Raw genomic sequence first — 17,844 nt, 5'->3', positions numbered from 1 at the left:
CCCCCACCTGTTGATCCCAACAGACCCGAAGCAGAGTCCGGTTCGATGCGTAGCAGGACATGGCGGGACAGAAACGCCGTCAAAACTCAAAGCCAACGCAATAACTCAGGCACCGGCGCTGCAGGAATCCTGTCGCCGATTTTCGGTCTATCCCACTTGGTGATAGTTGACAATCTTCCACAATCTCTTAGCCTTAAGTGGTGTGTTGGATAATCAAACAATATTAATGACAGCTTCAACCTTGCCAGGACAACCATACCCTCACACTTTTGCTTTCATCGCTCTGATCAAGTTATTAACCCCTGCCAGCGCTACAACATCCTGTCGGTAATTGAACCAGATGGGCGCCTCCTCTCCAAAATGCCTTCGTGACTCACTGCGCCAGGCTCTGCATCAACGAGAAACCAAGCTATGTCGTCGAAAGCTCACGGTGTTGCCTTCATCCTCTGTTGACTTCTCTTCAAATGACTTCTTATCGCTGTCAACCTCACCAGTACTCCGTGCGCGGTTTCTGGATCATCTTCAACAAGCCCCGCCACTACATCCGTTCGCTAGCGGAGGGTCTCGGCTTTTAGATGGCAATTCAGCGTATGCAGAAAATCTGGAGAAATTTATCGCAGAATTTCACAATGCCCCTAGTGGTCTTCTGTTCAATTCTGGGTTCGACGCGAATGTGGGCGTTCTGTCAACCATTCCCCAGCCTGGAGACTTAATCGTATACGATGAGCTCATCCACGCCAGCGCGCATGAAGGAATGCGGCTGTCTCGAGCTGGGAAGCGGGTTAAGTTCTCTCACAGTTCCCCGGAAGCCCTGGAAGCCGTTCTTCAAGCGGAGATATCGTCGGATCCACAACTACGTGATGGCCATCGAAACGTCTTTATTGTCGTTGAATCTGTCTACAGTATGGATGGAGACGTTGCTCCAATTGGTGATTTTCTTGAAGTCTCTGAAAGGCTCCTCCCATGCAAGAATGGACACTTCATTGTGGATGAAGCCCATGCGACCGGCGTTTTCGGTCCGCGAGGTGCTGGGGTCGTCCAGCAATTAGGAGTGGAGGACCGTATCTTTATTCGGATGCATACATTCGGAAAGGCATTGGCCAGTCATGGAGGTATGATGAAGCTTCTTCGTCTGAGAACAGGATTAATTGGTCTTTTAGCAATTGTACTATGTTGCTCAGATACCAGAGACTACCTCATCAATTACGCCCGCACCTTGATCTACACTACTGCCTTAGGATTTCCCTTTCTTGCTTCCATTCGCAGTGCCTATGAGCTACTAGCCGAAGGCGAGACTGTCCAGGTATGTGCTCCATCTCACATCAAAATGGGATAGCTTGCTGAATGACCTTCTAGCTACAACGCAGGCTCGGTCAGTTGATCATATATTTCCGGAGTCGGTTGGAAAGCCTTATTGCTTGGGGACCCGCGGTGCTCGAAATAGACCATTTCACAAATTCGCCAATATTTTCACTCCGGAGCCACGTTCCCCGTGAGCTTGCTAGTGTTTGCCAACAGGAGGGGTATATCGTTCGCGCAATAATGCCGCCAACGGTCCCAGCAGGGAAAGAGCGCGTACGGGTTTGTCTCCATGCGGGAAATACGATGGAGGAGATTGATGGCCTCATAGAGACTATACAGAAGTGGCTGCATCAGACGAAAAAGAACGCGGCTCGACTTTGATATGTTTAAGTTATGCTAGTAACATAGCTCCTACCGACAAAAGCAGAGTTAATATGGCTTTCCATTCTTCGGTTGAGGATGATTAGATTGTGTTCCTTCATCTAACGCATACTACTAAGGGCCTCATAATAGACCTCTGGCTTCTGCTAGGGGCAAAAAACGACTCCAATCAGACCAGCGTCTTCGACATGAAGGACAAGTGACATGGCGCCTGAATTCAAATTGAGGAACCCATCTCTTGAAGCAATCAAAGTGGTAGTTGATACCGCAGGAAGCACGACACCAGACTAACCCGTCGTCGTTGTCGTCGTAGCCGTCATTGTCATTGTCGCCTTCGTCTTCGCCTTCGGCCACTTGGCTGGGCTCTTTGCCGTGAACTTCGTCTTCGTCATGGCCCTCTTGACTCTGCTCGTTCTCGTTGCTATCTGCATTCTCACGGCCGAGCCAGCATGTCTCCCATATTAGCACGCAAAAGTCAACTTGCTCAGGCGTGCGATCCACCTTGAGAGGGCTAAAGCAAATGGAGCAGTCCCCTTCTATCCGCCTCCTCTTAGCCGCTAGGGCATCGTTTTCCATGTCACTCTCAATATTGCCCTCAACATCGCTTTCCACATCGGTGGCCATATTGCGGTTCATATTGCTGTCCATATCACTGCCGTCGGTGTCTTCATCGTCTCTCAACCCCAAGCGGTCCATTAATGAACAGTATACGGGTTTGCCATAATCGTCCCAATCATAGCACCCGAAACGCTCATGGATAGTGTCCTCGCCCTCGCTTTCGTCATCGGCCACAACATTCCCCTCCTCACCTGCGCGAATCCGACTTGGAAACCCTAAAGACTCCATCTCCAACTCCCTCACGGTTTCTTCATCTTTCAAATAATCATACTCGGCCGCCCTCAGTTCCAATATTATCTGCCCCACATACCCGTGAAATTGTACGAGCTCAGCCGTGAAGCCTGCCACGCGAGCATCCTTGTGTGCCTTTCTGCGGAAGGCGGCAAGAACACGGTATACGTGGCGGGGAGGGACCGGCCAGGATAAGGGAACGGTGAGCTCTTCGTATATGCGCTTGGAAACCAGATATTCGTCGTCAGAGACTTGGCTGCGGACCATCTCCCGCCAGGCTGGCAAATCAGAGGCATCTCGTGGATAGGGGAAGCGCGGTAGAAAGGCGTACTCGATGAGGAAGCCGTCAGTACGGGGGGGATCGGCTGTCGTACTGGGTTGAGACATAGTAGAGTGGGGATGGGTTATCGAATGAAGAGGGATAGAGATGCAGACGCCACAAGTGGGGGAGGGGCATGAAGAAACGCATCAGGCGGTCAATATTTGAGTCATTATTAACGTTTGTCTGATCCTTGGTTTGTTTCTGAGTTTGTTACAAACTACCTCTCTTTCTCTATATTCTTTACCGCATCTATTGTCTTTGAGCCTCTCATGGAATACTGATCTAAGAGCTCAAGTAGTACAGAAGGACTGCCACCTTCGTTGGTTCACCGGTCCCGCACCTTCCCCAACACCAACCCCTAGCTAGACACACCCAAATTCATCGAAAATCCATCAACCTGTAAATAAAATGGAAGGTAAAACAACCCTCATCGTCGGCGCAGGCATCTTCGGCGTCAGCACAGCCTACCACCTCGCGCTACGATCCCCGGACCCTTCAAAGATTACCATCCTAGACCGAGCTACCCCTCCATCAAACAACAACCTTGGCGCATCAGCCGACATCAACAAGATAGCCCGGGCAGACTACTCGAGCCCTCTGTACATGGAATTAGGCTTTGAGGCGATCGAAGCATGGAAAACACTCCCGTTCTTCCGCGACGCAGGCGTATACCACCAGTCCGGATGGATCGCTATGGACGAAATGGGTAGTGATGTCCCCACTCGTATCAGGGAGAATTTCCGCAACGGCGGGTATGATGGTGTTATTATTGATATGGAGGAAGAGGAGGTTCGGAGCGCTTGGGGTGGGGTTCTGCAGCGCACGGATTGTGAGCGGTTTGGGTCGTATTATTTCAACAAGTCGGCCGGGTGGGTTGAGGCTGGGAGGGCGCTCGGGATCATGCTTCATGAGGCTATCAGGCTGGGTGTGAGGTATGAGACGGTGGAGGCGAAGCGTCTTGTGTTCCCCGGAGATGGGAACGGCGTGCAGGGTGTTGAAACCGAAGACGGAACGGTGTTTCGGGCGGATAGGGTTCTGCTGGCGACTGGTGCTTGGACGAGCAAGCTTATGTCGTCCTTGGAGGATGAGCTGGGTATGCCGGATGCTCAGAGAGTGGAGAGGCAGGTCTCTGCTGCTGGTGTCTGTGCGGCCCATTTTCAGCTTTCGGAGGAAGAGAAGGAGGTATACTCGAAACTCCCGGTGCTGGTATATGGAGGACAAGGTATGCAATTCCCTGTCAAGATCATCACACGTCAGTTCCTTATTCATGCGTTGTAGGCGAGATTATACCTCCGACATCAAACGGTATCTTGAAGTTCACGAGCACGACTTCCTTTAAAAACACGATCCAGACAGCATCGGGCCATGAGATCTCCGTGCCCATAGAAGACCAACTTGACGCCCCTCGTGGTCTTCAGGAGGACTTGGTCGCAGCTGTTCGAGCGCGTCTTCCGCAGCTGTTGGATGGAGAGCGCAAGCCGGATTACTATCGACTGTGCTGGGACTCTATCTCTGACAGCCAGCACCCGTTGATAGATAGGCACGCTGATCCCCGGTTGGAGAATCTGTACTTTGCCGTTGGGGGATCATTTCACTTTTACAAGTTTCTTCCAACAATTGGACAGTACGTGGCAAACGTCCTTGAAAGTGTCGAGAACGGTTCCGGCAGAGATACTGCTTGGTCGTGGAAGTCAACCGGTGTGAGCGCGAAGGGAGTGCATGAGTCCCTCATTCCAAAGAGAGAGTTCAGGGACTTTATTTGATTTGATTTTATTCAAGTGTCAAAAATCAGGACGATGACAAGAGAGGTCGGGGAAAGAGAACAGGAAGTAAGAAGAACCCCTGCAATCGTGGTTGGCTCTAAGATTCCTGGATCTGGCCGATGCACAGAAAACAAAAGCCTTGCTGCCACTTCTTTCACCAGCAGGCAAGTTAAAATCCCTGATACTGAGACGTCAGTGAGATTTCTGTTGGCCGCCAACTCGAGAGATTGATTTGACCTGAACTATCTTCAGAAACCCCCTTTATTCCGCTCACTTACTATCGCTTATCCCAGACGCACAAACCTCCCATCTGCAACCTTTTGCTCGATCCATCAATTCTCTCCAACATATTCTACCTTGTCCCCTTTACCCAGAGTTATTACTATGGGAAGAGACATGGCGAATGTCTGCAACATTTGCGGTGGCCCACTTGACTGTTATGGTCTCCGCCAGCGCTCAACCTCAGAAAAGGGAGATTATGGACGGCTCCTTTATAGTGATGACTGTGACTGCTCCAGACCAGGTGATTCTGATTATGACCCCGATGATGATAGTTTGGAAGCTCTGGATCGACATGATGAAATGTGTACGATACATTACGGGTTTCACGGTGGTGTTATATCTGAGCGTGCTATCCGGGTAAGTTTGTTCTCCTTACGACGAGCTCTACACTGAGCCTCTAATCGATTCTTGGTACACTAGTGGCTTGACAGTGTTCAAATGCTTCGAAACAGGAATTTTCTCAATCCAGAAACCAACTCGGCGGCGTCAGACGCACAAGATGGGCCAACAGAAGAAGGTGGCGTTTACTTGACTAAAGTTGTGAGTGACCCTAATATCCCTGATATCTATACCTCTTGGTTGCTTGCTAACGAATAGTCAAATTAAAGGGCCGATATAATGAAACCAAAAGAGTTCTTACTCTACCCGGAGAGTCCAAACCTCTGCGAGCTAATGAAGACGGATTCCTTGCCCATGCTGCTTGTTGGAACTTACTTCACCTTGTTTTCCAAACGACAGGTACAGGACAAGCAAATGAACACTTGCCTCTCCGAAGGCTGTATCTGGCTATGCAAGGAGCATTGGAATTTGAGGGAGATGACACGATTGAATGGAGGGATAGCAGATTATATGGTGACTATGTTGATGTTCCTCAGCCTTGGCCGCAATTCTTGAGGTGGAATCACGAGGTATGTTCAGTTAGAATGCAAGAAAAAGTAGGCAAACTGCTGAAAGAAAATGCTGCAGCCGCTTGTCGCCGACCCTGACATGAAACCAGACTTCTCACAGCTGTTCGTGGCTGCAACTACTCCTCCCGGCGATCCATTTTCAAACCTACCAGCTGAAATATGTATTATGATCATGGAACTGCTGCCTTCAAGCGATGTCAAGTCTCTTATCAACGCTAGCCAACGCTTTGCTGGTATCACCAACGGGTTTCCGAATACCTTTCTGGAATCGAGAATATACCATGAGACTCCATGGGTCGAAGGAACTGGTTTCTGGACAGAGCTGTCCTTACTCAAAAAGGAGGGACAGCGACCTATAGACTACAAAAGACTTGCCAGGGACGTTGCTTCCAGATCCAGATTGCAATGCCCATGTCTCGAAGAGCCTCCGCGCAAAGGCCGGCGACGTTTCGAACGCTGTCATGACCATGACCATTGGCCTTGGAGAGGCGCCAAGGATTGGCTGGGACTCAAGAATCGCTGTCGGATATGGAAGTGCTGCGAAGCGATCCTGGAGCAGATTGGAGGTAAATTAGGTAGTGACGGTTCGAGGTATGCAGAGTTGCGAAAGAGAGCAGACTTTCGTCTTGCATCCATCAACCCTTTGCCTGGAGATACTAGTCGAGAGTGGCACGAACGTCCTGAAAGCCGCCGAGATCTGTCAGAGATCTACTTCTGCTCAGATCTTCCAGGCACTCTGAGGATCTTTACAGAATCAGATAGCTCAATCCATGGAATCCAGTGGATTCAAGAGGCAAAAAGTAAGTTGATTGGCTGGCATACCGAAAAGGCTCAGGAACTTGTGATCCCCAAAGAGACCACTATTTGTGGGTTTATCCTCTCGTTGGGTCAAAGCACGGCAACAGATGAGAAGCCTCAAAGCGTCAAGGGGCTACACTATTGGACCACATCTGGGCTGTATGGTCTCGGGCAACTAGACGATAATGACCTGGTTCATATCTTTAGGCCTGGAAATGGTTGGCTGAACACGATTGTCGGAATTGCAGCACACGCACAAGTCAGTCACTCCTAGACGAGTGACAATTTGCTTGGACATATAACTAATCCTTGCTTCGATAGAAAACCCGGTTTCTTACATTTGGCATTATAACCAACCCACCAGCGGGACACAAAAATGTGATTGGAATTTCCAGTCTCAGTAATACTGACATTCACACCCGCTGGAATTGGGGTTACCATCTACCCACATACTTGCCTTCTTTCATTCGTGTCTCACCAGCAATTGGTAAAACACACGAGGGAAAGCTCTATCCTTTCAGGCCACCTCTTCTGAGGAACCCAGCTGTCTACGTGGACATCGTGTTTCGACAGCTTTCTTCGGTCATAGCAATTTTTTTCCAGGATACAAGAGAAATCTGCCATCTAATATTTCAGTTTGCCGATGGATTTCGGCAATGGATGGGTCATAAGACCCAGAAGCCTGTTTGTATCAAGAAGGTGCGCTTCGACGTTGCTGGACAAGAAAATATTGGCGATATTCGTTGCTTGTTTGAAAACACTACCGAAAGTACAACTCCTCAAAAGTTGATTGGAATTCAGGCAAGTCTATTCTCTATTCCATGTTCTATCCACTGTTAGATCTTGTTAAGACTGTGGCTAACTTAGCATGCTTGGACAAAGTTCATCACAACAAAAGCTCGCACCCCGGCCTTGGTCATTGACGGCCGATATGTTTCCAACATAACAGGCCGGCGGGTGCCACCTGGACACCGGGCTGTAGGACTGCATATTGTTTACGATAACGAAAAAATCACTGGTCTTGGATTGGCTATAACTCCAGTGCTAGCCAATCCTCCCATTGCTTCGTAGCATACGGTATAACTGTCAAGAGTATAACGCAAGACACCCGGGAAAACACAAGTAAGAAAAGTCGCAACCTTGCCGCATCAGAGAACCCGCGATACCGCGCATTGGCTAGTGAAGCACTCTCTTTCTGGCACTTCGGTATCAAGTATGTACGAGTGATTGATTATTATTATTCTTCTTCTTCTAGACAGAACTATGTCTTTTTCTACATAGAAACACAGTAGCGAGCTGTGTATACTATCACGAGATGTTCCTTGTTAGCGATAGCAATGGTGATTCCTCCGTAGAGTGTGATTATGCAGCTCTTCGGCAGCGAGATACCTATCCTGTGTCAAGCTCAGGAAAAAAAGGGAACGTTCTTGGAATGCTCCCTTGCGCGGAAGCTATAGAACGTCTGAAACTAGCCACATAGCCCCCAGGACCAAGGCACCAATATCAGCTGCGGTTGCGGATGGACCAGGACCTCGTTATATGCTCGCTGGGGTCCCTGTGCGTGGAATATCCCCTACCTTGAGAGCACCCTCGCTAGCCTCGAGCCAGAGAGGAACGTTGAGGTTCCCAATCAAGTTGGATGCGGTACCGTCGGGATGCAGTATCACCGTCGACGAAACATCTAGGCAGACATCAAGCCGACAACACAAGCTAAATCTGCATGAGCCGCTGATTGTTTGAGGCCGCTGCTAGGAGGGTAGTTTACCATCGGAACGGATGTTTATGCGAACGAGGTTGAGGGTCGGGATGGATGTGAGAGGGCTGGAATAGCGATAGGCGTGGCCACAGGGAATTTGGGACGGCGACAGGAGCCTGCTTTTGTTCGGTATAGATTGCGACTCATTGATTCTGTTGCAAGCTCAGAAGTTGTAGTAGTATCAGAGGATTCTTCAGCGGCGGGTTTCAGAACAAGAGAGGAGTACGCGCTGAGGTCGGGGATTGCGAGCTTATTGCCATGCAAGTGAGGACTTCCCTGAGCACCTTTAACTTGGAGGACTTGTCGAGGTTTTGTGCGAGGTGAAATGAGGAGTAGAATAGACAGAAACAAACAGAAGGCGGTCTCACCTGATACTGGTCAGTCTTTCTATGCAAACGCAACACAATCCAGCTCAACACGACTCGCTCAGCTGAATACCGGGTTGATCCTCTCATCTACCTCCCCGCTTCTCATTATGTCAGGTGCCAACTTACCTGCTTCTCTCTTTGACAGGTATGACATTGTATCCACACGGTCATCCGGGACATTTTCGTGGGGCTGACGATGTTGCAAATAGTGCCTAGCAAAGGTAAGAGTACCTCCACGGCGATGCGGTCTCAGAAAAGTCATTTGACGGTATGACTCGCGCAGGCATGACAGAGGGCTTTGACAACTGATCTCCGATTCATCCCCAGCTCCCAGACACGCATTCCCTCCGATTATGGGTCTCGAAAGGCAACATCGGCGTGGCGTGGGGGTACCGATTGTCGGCCGGAGATGAGAAAGCAGACAGCGGTCTATCATGTAACTCCTCACTTCTCCAATACCAAGGTTGCAGTTGCCCAATGAGCATCGGGCTGCTGGTCGGAATTTCACTACTCTCGCAGGGGGCGGAATAGGGTTCTCTTGGCTGTGAGCGGCGTCTTGTCTTGGACTGCGAGTTGCGGAATATTGCCAGCCATTTCTATGAGGGATTTGAAGCTGACAGACCACCAAATAGCTCGGACTTTTGCCTTTGCCAATGCTTTCTCTTTAAGTGCCCCGATTTCATCCGCAGGCACTGCAGCCTTCCACGTTCCAGCCTTCGTATATGGTGGGCCCATCGAGCACGAATACCCCATGCCAAGGGCGTCAGCGAGCGGTTTCAAAACATAAGCTGCCCACCTGTGCCGAAATTCTCCCGGGGTCAGCTTGAGGCGATAAACACACGTTGTCGTAAGCCAGCTTGGCTGTACCGTGCTGGTTGGCCCCAAGACATTGGGCAAAATTGGCGTGCCGCCACACAGCGAAACAAGGTTAATATATCACGAGGACAAGGAGGAAATATAGCTTATCAGCGGACTTTACATTCCCCGCGACGGACATGTCTCCCCCGCTGCTTCTCCGCCTGGCATTTGTCTCGGGGTGACCGCGAGCCAAGCGTGGGGACGGGAGGGCTGTGCGGGCTTGGACAGCGGAGATCTGCTCCAGACCGTCCAAACAGGGTCCAAAAGCCGTCTTGGGCCTTCGTGGCACTAAACCCTTAAATTGATGCTTCCCCTCCTTCCCAAGCGCCTAGTTCTCCTTGGTGCTCCTTGCGTCGTATCGTGTGCGCTGGGCGGCCTTGGAAGGTCTCGGCATGGCGACATCCTAACTTGGACATGTCACCGTGACTCCATTTCTCCGAATTCTACTTTTAATCCCGCAAGTGTTCTTGCCGATCCGGGGAAAGTCGCACTGCGCGGGGCGTGTTGTCCGGGGTAGATCGGCCCCTCTTGTCACGATGTCGCTGATTTGCGAGTGATGGGTATAAAGGGCTCTTCGCGTGGCCATGAGCTGTTGATCCCAGCACCCTTCTCCTTCTAATTCACTTTGTTTTAAACCGCAACCATGACCGAGAAGAAAGTTTCCCAGGAGATCGGCGATGAGAAGCCCGAAGCTCTGCACCGGGAGGACACCATTGATCAGGAGAAGCAGCAACAGGCCGGAGATTATTCAGGTGCCCGCAAGAAGACTGATCCAGCTGAGATCCGTCTCGTGCGCAAGCTTGATCTCTGGATCATGCCTACTTTGTGGGGCATGTACTGGCTGAACTATCTTGATCGCAATGCCATTGCCCTGGCAAGGCTGAATGACCTCGAAGAGGATCTGAACCTGTCGTCGTCTCAGTATCAGACCTGTGTTTCCATCCTCTTCGTTGGCTACCTCCTCGGCCAGGTTCCGAGCAGTATGTTACCCGCCCTCAATGCATTATTCAACTAACAAGACAGACATGTTGATCACCCGGCTGAGACCATCATACTACATGGCGGGATGCATGGCTCTATGGGCCATCGTCAGTGCGCTCACTGCTCTAGCCAAGGACTTCACCGGACTTCTCCTAGTCCGCTTCTTCCTGGGAGTCACTGAAGCCCCCTACTACCCTGGCGCGCTGTATATGCTTTCGATTTTCTACACCAGAAAGGAGATCGCTACTAGGATCAGTATCCTGTACAGTGGCAACATTCTGGCCACTGCGTTTGCGGGTCTGATTGCCGCTGGCATCTTTCACGGTATGGACGACCTCAGCGGCCTCACAGGCTGGCAGTGGCTCTTTATTCTCCAAGGAGCGGTCACATTCCTTGTTGCCGTCTGCTCTGTCTTTACACTCCCAGACGACCCCCTGCACACCCGTTGGCTCACTCACGAGGAGCGCCAACTCGCCCACGACCGGATTCTAGCAGATACCGTCGGTGCTCGCCACCAGAGCAGCTCGTGGGCTGGCCTCAAGGAAGCTGCAAAGGACATGCGCGTCTGGCTCTTTGCTTTTATGCAGCACATGCATCTAGCTGCGAATGGGTTCAAGAACTTCTTCCCCACGGCCGTTGAGACGCTTGGCTTCTCCACTACAATTACACTTGTGCTTACCTGCCCGCCCTATCTCATTGCCGGTGCAATTGCTGTGATCTGGTCCTGGAACTCCGGTCGTGTCAATGAACGTACCTGGCACATCACTGTGGCCAAGGCAATTGCAGTCTTTGGTTTTGTTCTCGGGTGCGCCACTCTAAACACGGGTGCGAGATACTTTGCCATGTGTGTATTTGCGATAGGAACCTATGCCGGTATGTTCAAGCCCCCGGATTCCCTCCAATACTAACAAAGTCTACTAGTCAACTCAATCATCCTTGGTTGGGTCTCGAGTACTTGCGGTCAAACCAAAGAGAAAAAGGCCTCTGCACTTGCCATCGTCAACACGATCGCAAACGCCTCCTTTATTTGGACTCCGGTATGCAATTATCTTCCATCTCAACATTCCCCCTTCTACCCCTTCGTCACGATCCACTCGTTCCGTTAAAATGGCATTACTAACAGCTCTTCGTACTATAGTACCTCTGGCCTGAATCCGACGAGCCTCGCTACACTATCGCGATGTCCTCCAGTGCTGCATTCTCCATTGCCTGCGCGACATGTGCTTGGATCATGAAGTGGTGGCTCATCCGTGCGAACCGCAAAATTCGCCAGAACAACGACGAGTCGGTATTGTATTACGCATATTAACGATGGATACGATATGAGGATATACTATGTATGACGATGTTGATGGAGCCCCCCTTGCAATTCATGCGTTTCATCCGGCAGATGGTCAAGAGAATACGCGAAGAAGGTGCATCCCTGGGGCATGCTACCATTCCTAACTATTGTAGCTGCAATGAGACAACGAGAAAGAAATGAATGATCATAATACGAAGCATGCAACTGAATACATACCTCGAGGGCGAATATTTCGTACAACATGGGGTAGGTCGATGATAACTAGGGCTCATATCGGAACCAGCACAGCTCCGGACTCAAACCAAGCCAAGCCACTGTCAACCCCACTGCCCGTATGAAAAAGAGTGACGGGTCTGTCCGGATATGTTTATCTTGAGATACAGTAGACCTGGAAGCACTGCATTATGCCGCGTACAATGTTATCAGAGATACAGGTAGTCGAAACCTCATTGAGATACTTGTTAGGCGCGGAGCAGATACCGACGCCAGAGATTTCAAGGGGAACACTCCGCTGCTTTTGGCGACAGTGGATGCCGGCTGGAGTACCGAGAAGGGCCTGGCCTATTGTGAGCTCTCGTCGTCCGGGGCGGACCAGATGGCGAGGGGGCTGGAAAGACACCTAGAAAGCACCTTGAGCAGGCGGAAGATGATACATGCAGATGGGAGGAGAATAGGATGGTTCCGAGCTCGATATCGGCGGAGTTTCTGCTTGCGTAAATGGCAGGTGACAAAGTGTTGAAAGCTGTATTAGTTTCCAGTGGTGGTTGTGGAAAGGCATGTACAGCAAATAGTTGATGGATTGCTCCTTCCAAGGCTGGTTGTTGATTGAGAGCTGGACGAGATCTATGTGCAACGACTAGAGGCCATGCTAGTATCAAAATTCATAGCTGGTTTGTGGATGAATAATGACTGGTGAAGGAAAATCGAGATGAAGAGAAAGCAAGGAGGTGCCTATTTTTGCTTTTCTTACTTTTTTTTTCACATTTCCTTTTTGCTTTTTGTTGTTTTTGGCTGATTGCCTTGAAAAACCAACCCCGGCCTCACCGTCTCTTCTTCCTAACTCTTTCTTGAGCATCTCGACTATGAGAGTACGATCTGGTGTTGTTATTATTATTATGGAGGAGAGAAATATCCATTCGAGCCCCTCCCCATACTATAAGGATACCTGGATACCACTGCAGTCACTCGAGATCTCCCTGATCCAATAACCCAACCTCGTTCACCAAACACCTGCATCAAAAGCAAACAACTACAATGTCGCCATTTGAATCCCCCGTGCGTTATATTCCCATCTCCAGAACAGCGAAAAAAGCCCATCCACCCAATAAACACCGTCTAATCACAAGAGGGACGATCGCCCCCTCACTCGCTCTGAAATGCGGGGACGAACCGAGGATGAAGAACGGATAACGGCTAAACCCCTCGCCTCTCCTCATATACCGTTTCTCCCCTCTCAACCACCCTCACTTCACGAGCTGTAACAGGAAAAATGGCTCTCGGTATGTCCTATACTCCTCAATCTTATATGTAAAGCTGTATGCTAACAATCCGTTGCAGCAACCGCCGCAGGCCTAACCCTAGCCGCCTACCTCAACGCCAAATACCATCTAACAAAAGACCTACAGGGCCTCTTTGTCACCTCGCGCGCATTCCGTCGCCACGATGCCGCCGCCGCCAGCGGCCAATTGAACGCATGGCTGACCTTCGACGCTACCGTCCGCAAGTACCCGTATATGCTCGCAATCTGGTCCCGCGAGGGCACATATACGTACGTTGAGGCCCGCGACCGTGCGCTGCAGTACGCGCACTACTTCCGCTCCAAGGACGTGCAGAAGGGCGAGCTCGTCGCACTGTACCTGCAGAATAGACCCGAGTTTATCTTTGCGTGGCTCGGGCTGTGGGCGATTGGGTGTGCGCCTGCGGCCATCAATTATAACCTTACCGGGGATGCGCTGGTGCATTGTTTACGAATTGCAGGGGCCAAAGTAGTTCTTGTTGATGATGAGGAGGGGTGTGTGGGACGGGTCGAGGAGCGGCGCGGAGTGATTGAGAATGAATTAAAGATGGAGACTGTTGTGATCGACGCTGCGTTCCGCGACGGGGTCATTACCACATTTCCAACATCTATCCCCGAGGACGGAAAACTCGTCCTAGGGACACCAGGTGAATACCCGTCCATCCTGCTCTACACTTCCGGAACAACAGGCCTTCCCAAGGGCTGCGCATTCACCATGTCCCGCCTCTATCAATCACTCATTCTCCGCCGGGACGGCATGAACGACACGGATGGCCCCGACGGCGACCGCTGGTACTCTTGCATGCCGCTATACCACGGCACCTCGGCCATGGCGCTAATCATCTGCCTAACAACGGGGATATCCATCGCCATCGGCCGCAAGTTCAGTGTGCGCCAGTTTTGGACGGACATTCGGGACTCGGACGCCACAGCCTTCGTATACGTCGGCGAGGCAGCAAGATACCTCCTCGCCGCGCCGCCGTCTCCCTCGGACAAGGATCATCGTGTGCGGCTAATGTACGGAAACGGTCTGCGGCCGGACATCTGGGAGCGGTTCCGCGAGCGGTTCAACGTCCCCGAGGTGGGCGAGTTCTTCAACAGCACGGAGGGGATCTTTGCGCTATTCAATTATAACAAGGGTCCATTCACAGCTGGTAGCGTCGGACACCATGGGCTTATCTTCAGAATGCTCATGAACAACACGTATGTCCCTGTGGCAATCGATCCAAATACGGGTGATGTACTGCGGGATCCCGAAACGGGGTTCGTCGTTCGGGCGCCGTATGAGGTTGGTGGAGAGATACTGGTGAACGTCCCAGGGAAAGAGGCGTTCCAGGGGTATTGGGAGAATGAGGACGCGACGAATAAGAAGTTCCTAAGGAACGTATTCAAGAAGGGCGATTTATACTATCGGTCGGGCGATGCGTTGCGCAGACAGGATGATGGACGGTGGTACTTCCTCGATCGCTTGGGCGATACCTTCCGGTGGAAGAGTGAGAATGTGTATGTCATCCCTTTTCCCCTCTCTTTTCTTCTTCTCTCAACATCACCACACCCTAGAAAACATGCTGACGAAGAGTGAACAGCGCAACAGCAGAAGTCTCCGAAACCCTCGGCACATACCCGCCCATCCTCGAAGCAAACGTCTACGGCGTCAGCGTCCCCAACCACGAAGGCCGCGCCGGCTGCGCGGCAATCCAGCTCCGTCCGGGAGCCAGCGAGGCCGAACTAAAAGACCTCGCGCGGTTCGTGCGCGCCCGTCTGCCCAAATACGCCGTCCCCGTGTTCCTGCGCATCGTGCAGAACTCGACGCACACGGATAACCATAAACAGGGGAAGGTTTTGCTGCGCGAGGAAGGGGTTGATCCGGAGATGGTTGGGAGGAAGGTACCCGGGGGTGAGGCGGATAGGTTTTTCTGGTTGACGCCTGATGCTGGGGAGTATGTGCCTTTTGGGAAGGGGGAGTGGGAGGGGATTGTTGGAGGCAGGGTTAGGCTGTAGACCCTCTTACCTATCTGTATAAAGGGTATACGAAGGTGGATTCCGGGCTTAGAGCGAGCTGTATATAGGTTGAGGTACTTATATCGCAATCAGCACTTCATAGCTTACACGCAATATCTGAACGGGTATAGACTCTATGATCTATCTAGAACTAAAAACAATAGCGTGCTACGTAACAAAACATGGTATGTGCGGGAAAACATGGTATGGGCGTTTACTTTTTCAAACCGAGCAGGTTGATGCTCTTCGGCCGCTCAATTGGCAGACCCAGCGCACGGTCCCAGATCAATTGCACGAGCGGTCCGATCGCACGGCTGACGCCGAAGGTCACGGTGTAGTAGAGCGGCTGCTGGAAGCCGTAGTGGTGGAAGAGCACGCCGGAGGCGGCGTCGACGTTGGGGTGGGGGTTCTTTGTCTGTTCGTCCAATATTAGTATGCGGGAATAGGCCATGATAAGAAAGGGTAAGATGACATACCTTTCCGTGCTCGGTGAGGACACCGGGGGCGATTTCAGAGTTCTTCTTGACGAGCTGGAAGACTGGGTTGGCGAGGACGTCTGGCCGCGTCGCGGCAAAGTCCATGAGAGCCTGGAAGCGCGGGTCGGGCTTGCGGAGGACTCCGTGGCCGTAGCCAGGGACGACACGGCCGGACTTGAGGGTATCCCACAGATAAGTGCGGACATCCTCGTCGGTGAACTTGGTGCCGATCTTGTCCTGCATGGCAAGGATCCAGCGGAGGACCTCCTGGGCCGCGAGGCCGTGGAGCGGGCCCGCGAGACCGAGGAGACCGGCGGAGTAGCTGAGGTAGGGGTCGCTGAGGGCGCTGCCGACGAGGTGAGTAGCGTGCGCGGAGACGTTGCCGCCCTCGTGGTCGCCGTGCAGGGCGAGGTAGAGGCGGAGGAGGTCGTGGAAGTCGCCGTTCTTGGAGCCGCCCTTGCCGAGGAGCTCGGCGAAGTTGTAGGACCAGTCCTGCGATGGGTCGAGCTGCTGCCTACCAACGAGGTCAACCTCGTCGGGGCGGAAGACGAGGGCCGCGACGCGGGGAATTTTGGCGAGGAGGGCGATCGAGTCGTCAAAGGTCGGCTCCCAGTAGTCGGCCTTGTTCAGGCCCTTTTCGTAGAGCTTGGCGAACTTGGACTCGGTGTTGAGGGCGGCGACGATGACCGAGATCTGGGTCATTGGGTGCATGTTGCGCGGGAACGACTTGACGAGGTCGAGGATGTGGTCGGGGAGGTGCGATTCCTCGGCCAGCTGGCGAGAAAAGGCGCGGACCTGGCTGGTTGAGGGCACCTGGCCCGTCAGGAGTAGCCAGAACATGGCCTCGGGGAGCATCTCGGTGCCGGTGGGGCCCTTGGGGAGCTCCTTTTGGCAATCCTTGATGGTCTTGCCGTGGAAGCGGATGCCCTCGTCGGCGTCGAGCACGGAGCCCTCCCAGAGCATGCTCTTGAGACCGCGCATGCCACCGATCACGTTGGAGACCTTGACCTCGCCAATGACCTCGTCGCCCTGCTTCTTCACCTCGGCCAGAAGCTCCCGCTTGGCGGGGATGACGGCCTTGAGGGCGGTTTTGAGGTCTGGTTCGGCGGTGGCATATCCGCGGCGGGAGACGATCTAAGTTGGAATGTTTAGTTGCGAGCCGTGGAATTGCCAAGTCAAATTTGTTGACCGCGAAAATGACGTACCTGTGCTAGCCTGGAGGCGTGGCGGGCGGTGCGGAGAGGGAGAGCCATCTTGATGTGTAGTTATCGGTCAGAGAGGTTTCAATTGAGAGTAGAGGGGAGGAGAGGAGAGGATTCGAGCTCTGAAAAGGAAAAATCAAGAAGAAGGAAGGAAGAGAAAAGAGCCAGGATGAGACGAAGTGAAGCAGCTCGGGAGAGGAAATGCGGCGGTCCGGTTGGCCGCGGAGTCAAGGCTGGGAATCCAAATGGCCGAGGCAGCCCCGGCACACATGAGCTCCCTCAAGCGGCGTCCGATTTACGGAGAGATTCGATTCGGAGGTAAATTCACGGATCCACGGGATTTTATATTTCTCTCTCATATTATTCTTGGAAAGCCTTCTCTGCTTGACACGATCTTTTTTTTGTTGTACTCCGTACGCTGCTCGGTTATCACATGAGGGGGGTCTCGGTAACTGGAGTACGGGGTAGCGTCGGCGTATAGATGGAGCGTCGTTGACAGACACCATTACAAGAAAGTCTGCTACTGGCAAGATAATATGAGTCTATGTAGTTCAAGAGATAGAGTCACCATTAGAATTATCCAAGAGCACAAGAAAAAGCCGACGTCCTTGGGACTCGAGAGCGTAGGGAGGAGAGCGAGAGGGACAGAGGCAGTCTTGGCGTGCGGGGTAGCTGAAAGCGGAAGACCCATAACGGGGTACTTGATGCCTGCAAGCTGAGGCACCAAGAATGCTCAAATAAGGCAGCAGGGCACAGCCACGGAGCGGCCCAAGATCCG

At 52.1% G+C, this 17,844-nt stretch overlaps 7 protein-coding genes across 7 annotated transcripts; 5 read left to right on the top strand and 2 right to left on the bottom strand.

The window, feature by feature from the left end:
* Positions 1–11: 11 nt before the first annotated feature.
* On the top strand, positions 12–1,745 carry BJX68DRAFT_220902 (aminotransferase class I/II-fold pyridoxal phosphate-dependent enzyme). Its single transcript, XM_071037914.1, has 3 exons — positions 12–1,112; positions 1,161–1,303; positions 1,357–1,745. The coding sequence occupies exons 1-3, from the start codon at positions 341–343 to the stop codon at positions 1,681–1,683; spliced, it is 1,242 nt and encodes a 413-aa protein (XP_070892593.1). The 5' UTR covers positions 12–340; the 3' UTR covers positions 1,684–1,745.
* BJX68DRAFT_220896 (uncharacterized protein) lies at positions 1,718–3,059 on the bottom strand. The gene has a single exon (XM_071037912.1). It carries the CDS (start codon positions 2,917–2,919, stop codon positions 1,807–1,809), a length of 1,113 nt encoding a protein of 370 aa, XP_070892592.1. The 5' UTR covers positions 2,920–3,059; the 3' UTR covers positions 1,718–1,806.
* Position 3,060: 1 nt separating this feature from the next.
* On the top strand, positions 3,061–4,819 carry BJX68DRAFT_280192 (NAD(P)/FAD-dependent oxidoreductase). The gene is made up of 2 exons (XM_071048890.1): positions 3,061–4,076; positions 4,133–4,819. Exons 1-2 carry the CDS (start codon positions 3,263–3,265, stop codon positions 4,615–4,617), a joined length of 1,299 nt encoding a protein of 432 aa, XP_070892591.1. The 5' UTR covers positions 3,061–3,262; the 3' UTR covers positions 4,618–4,819.
* BJX68DRAFT_220892 (uncharacterized protein) lies at positions 4,810–7,715 on the top strand. The gene is made up of 6 exons (XM_071037911.1): positions 4,810–5,256; positions 5,320–5,439; positions 5,508–5,807; positions 5,866–6,864; positions 6,927–7,406; positions 7,488–7,715. Exons 1-6 carry the CDS (start codon positions 5,002–5,004, stop codon positions 7,674–7,676), a joined length of 2,343 nt encoding a protein of 780 aa, XP_070892590.1. The 5' UTR covers positions 4,810–5,001; the 3' UTR covers positions 7,677–7,715.
* A 2,231-nt stretch (positions 7,716–9,946) lies between these two features.
* On the top strand, positions 9,947–11,945 carry BJX68DRAFT_280184 (major facilitator superfamily domain-containing protein). Its single transcript, XM_071048889.1, has 4 exons — positions 9,947–10,567; positions 10,611–11,441; positions 11,490–11,605; positions 11,707–11,945. The coding sequence occupies exons 1-4, from the start codon at positions 10,231–10,233 to the stop codon at positions 11,875–11,877; spliced, it is 1,455 nt and encodes a 484-aa protein (XP_070892589.1). The 5' UTR covers positions 9,947–10,230; the 3' UTR covers positions 11,878–11,945.
* Positions 11,946–13,125: 1,180 nt separating this feature from the next.
* BJX68DRAFT_280181 (putative very-long-chain acyl-CoA synthetase family protein (CefD1)) lies at positions 13,126–15,388 on the top strand (the record flags this gene model as incomplete). The annotated part of the gene is made up of 3 exons (XM_071048888.1): positions 13,126–13,146; positions 13,497–14,890; positions 14,974–15,388. 3 exons carry the CDS (start codon positions 13,126–13,128, stop codon positions 15,386–15,388), a joined length of 1,830 nt encoding a protein of 609 aa, XP_070892588.1.
* Positions 15,389–15,506: 118 nt separating this feature from the next.
* mcsA (putative citrate synthase Cit1) lies at positions 15,507–17,288 on the bottom strand. The gene is made up of 3 exons (XM_071042161.1): positions 17,070–17,288; positions 15,865–16,998; positions 15,507–15,803 (listed from the first exon to the last, which is right to left on the bottom strand). The coding sequence occupies exons 1-3, from the start codon at positions 17,115–17,117 to the stop codon at positions 15,603–15,605; spliced, it is 1,383 nt and encodes a 460-aa protein (XP_070892587.1). The 5' UTR covers positions 17,118–17,288; the 3' UTR covers positions 15,507–15,602.
* Positions 17,289–17,844: the final 556 nt, after the last annotated feature.

This window comes from Aspergillus pseudodeflectus, assembly GCF_044049435.1.
Source record: "Aspergillus pseudodeflectus strain CBS 756.74 chromosome Unknown BJX68scaffold_96, whole genome shotgun sequence".
Classification (NCBI taxonomy): domain Eukaryota; kingdom Fungi; phylum Ascomycota; class Eurotiomycetes; order Eurotiales; family Aspergillaceae; genus Aspergillus; species Aspergillus pseudodeflectus.
Note: the sequence above shows the minus strand (reverse complement) of the source record. Positions and strands in the feature narration are given on the sequence as shown.

What these genes read in the sequence shown, in the direction of transcription:
- BJX68DRAFT_220902 (XM_071037914.1), top strand. Translation starts at nt 341, where the DNA reads ATGGGCGCCTCCTCTCCAAAATGCCTTCGTGACTCACTGCGCCAGGCT. An exon ending in GGCATTGGCCAGTCATGGAG is followed by an intron (nt 1,113 to 1,160) that starts GTATGATGAAGC and finishes TTGGTCTTTTAG; the next exon opens with CAATTGTACTATGTTGCTCA. An exon ending in CCGAAGGCGAGACTGTCCAG is followed by an intron (nt 1,304 to 1,356) that starts GTATGTGCTCCA and finishes ATGACCTTCTAG; the next exon opens with CTACAACGCAGGCTCGGTCA.
- BJX68DRAFT_280192 (XM_071048890.1), top strand. Translation starts at nt 3,263, where the DNA reads ATGGAAGGTAAAACAACCCTCATCGTCGGCGCAGGCATCTTCGGCGTC. An exon ending in GCTGGTATATGGAGGACAAG is followed by an intron (nt 4,077 to 4,132) that starts GTATGCAATTCC and finishes CATGCGTTGTAG; the next exon opens with GCGAGATTATACCTCCGACA.
- BJX68DRAFT_220896 (XM_071037912.1), bottom strand. Translation starts at nt 2,919, where the DNA reads ATGTCTCAACCCAGTACGACAGCCGATCCCCCCCGTACTGACGGCTTC.
- mcsA (XM_071042161.1), bottom strand. Translation starts at nt 17,117, where the DNA reads ATGGCTCTCCCTCTCCGCACCGCCCGCCACGCCTCCAGGCTAGCACAG. An exon ending in ACGCCTCCAGGCTAGCACAG is followed by an intron (nt 16,999 to 17,069) that starts GTACGTCATTTT and finishes ATTCCAACTTAG; the next exon opens with ATCGTCTCCCGCCGCGGATA. An exon ending in TCCTCACCGAGCACGGAAAG is followed by an intron (nt 15,804 to 15,864) that starts GTATGTCATCTT and finishes TTGGACGAACAG; the next exon opens with ACAAAGAACCCCCACCCCAA.
- BJX68DRAFT_220892 (XM_071037911.1), top strand. Translation starts at nt 5,002, where the DNA reads ATGGGAAGAGACATGGCGAATGTCTGCAACATTTGCGGTGGCCCACTT. An exon ending in TCTTGAGGTGGAATCACGAG is followed by an intron (nt 5,808 to 5,865) that starts GTATGTTCAGTT and finishes AAAATGCTGCAG; the next exon opens with CCGCTTGTCGCCGACCCTGA. An exon ending in AAAAGTTGATTGGAATTCAG is followed by an intron (nt 7,407 to 7,487) that starts GCAAGTCTATTC and finishes GCTTGGACAAAG; the next exon opens with TTCATCACAACAAAAGCTCG.
- BJX68DRAFT_280184 (XM_071048889.1), top strand. Translation starts at nt 10,231, where the DNA reads ATGACCGAGAAGAAAGTTTCCCAGGAGATCGGCGATGAGAAGCCCGAA. An exon ending in CCTCGGCCAGGTTCCGAGCA is followed by an intron (nt 10,568 to 10,610) that starts GTATGTTACCCG and finishes CTAACAAGACAG; the next exon opens with ACATGTTGATCACCCGGCTG. An exon ending in TGCGATAGGAACCTATGCCG is followed by an intron (nt 11,442 to 11,489) that starts GTATGTTCAAGC and finishes AAAGTCTACTAG; the next exon opens with TCAACTCAATCATCCTTGGT.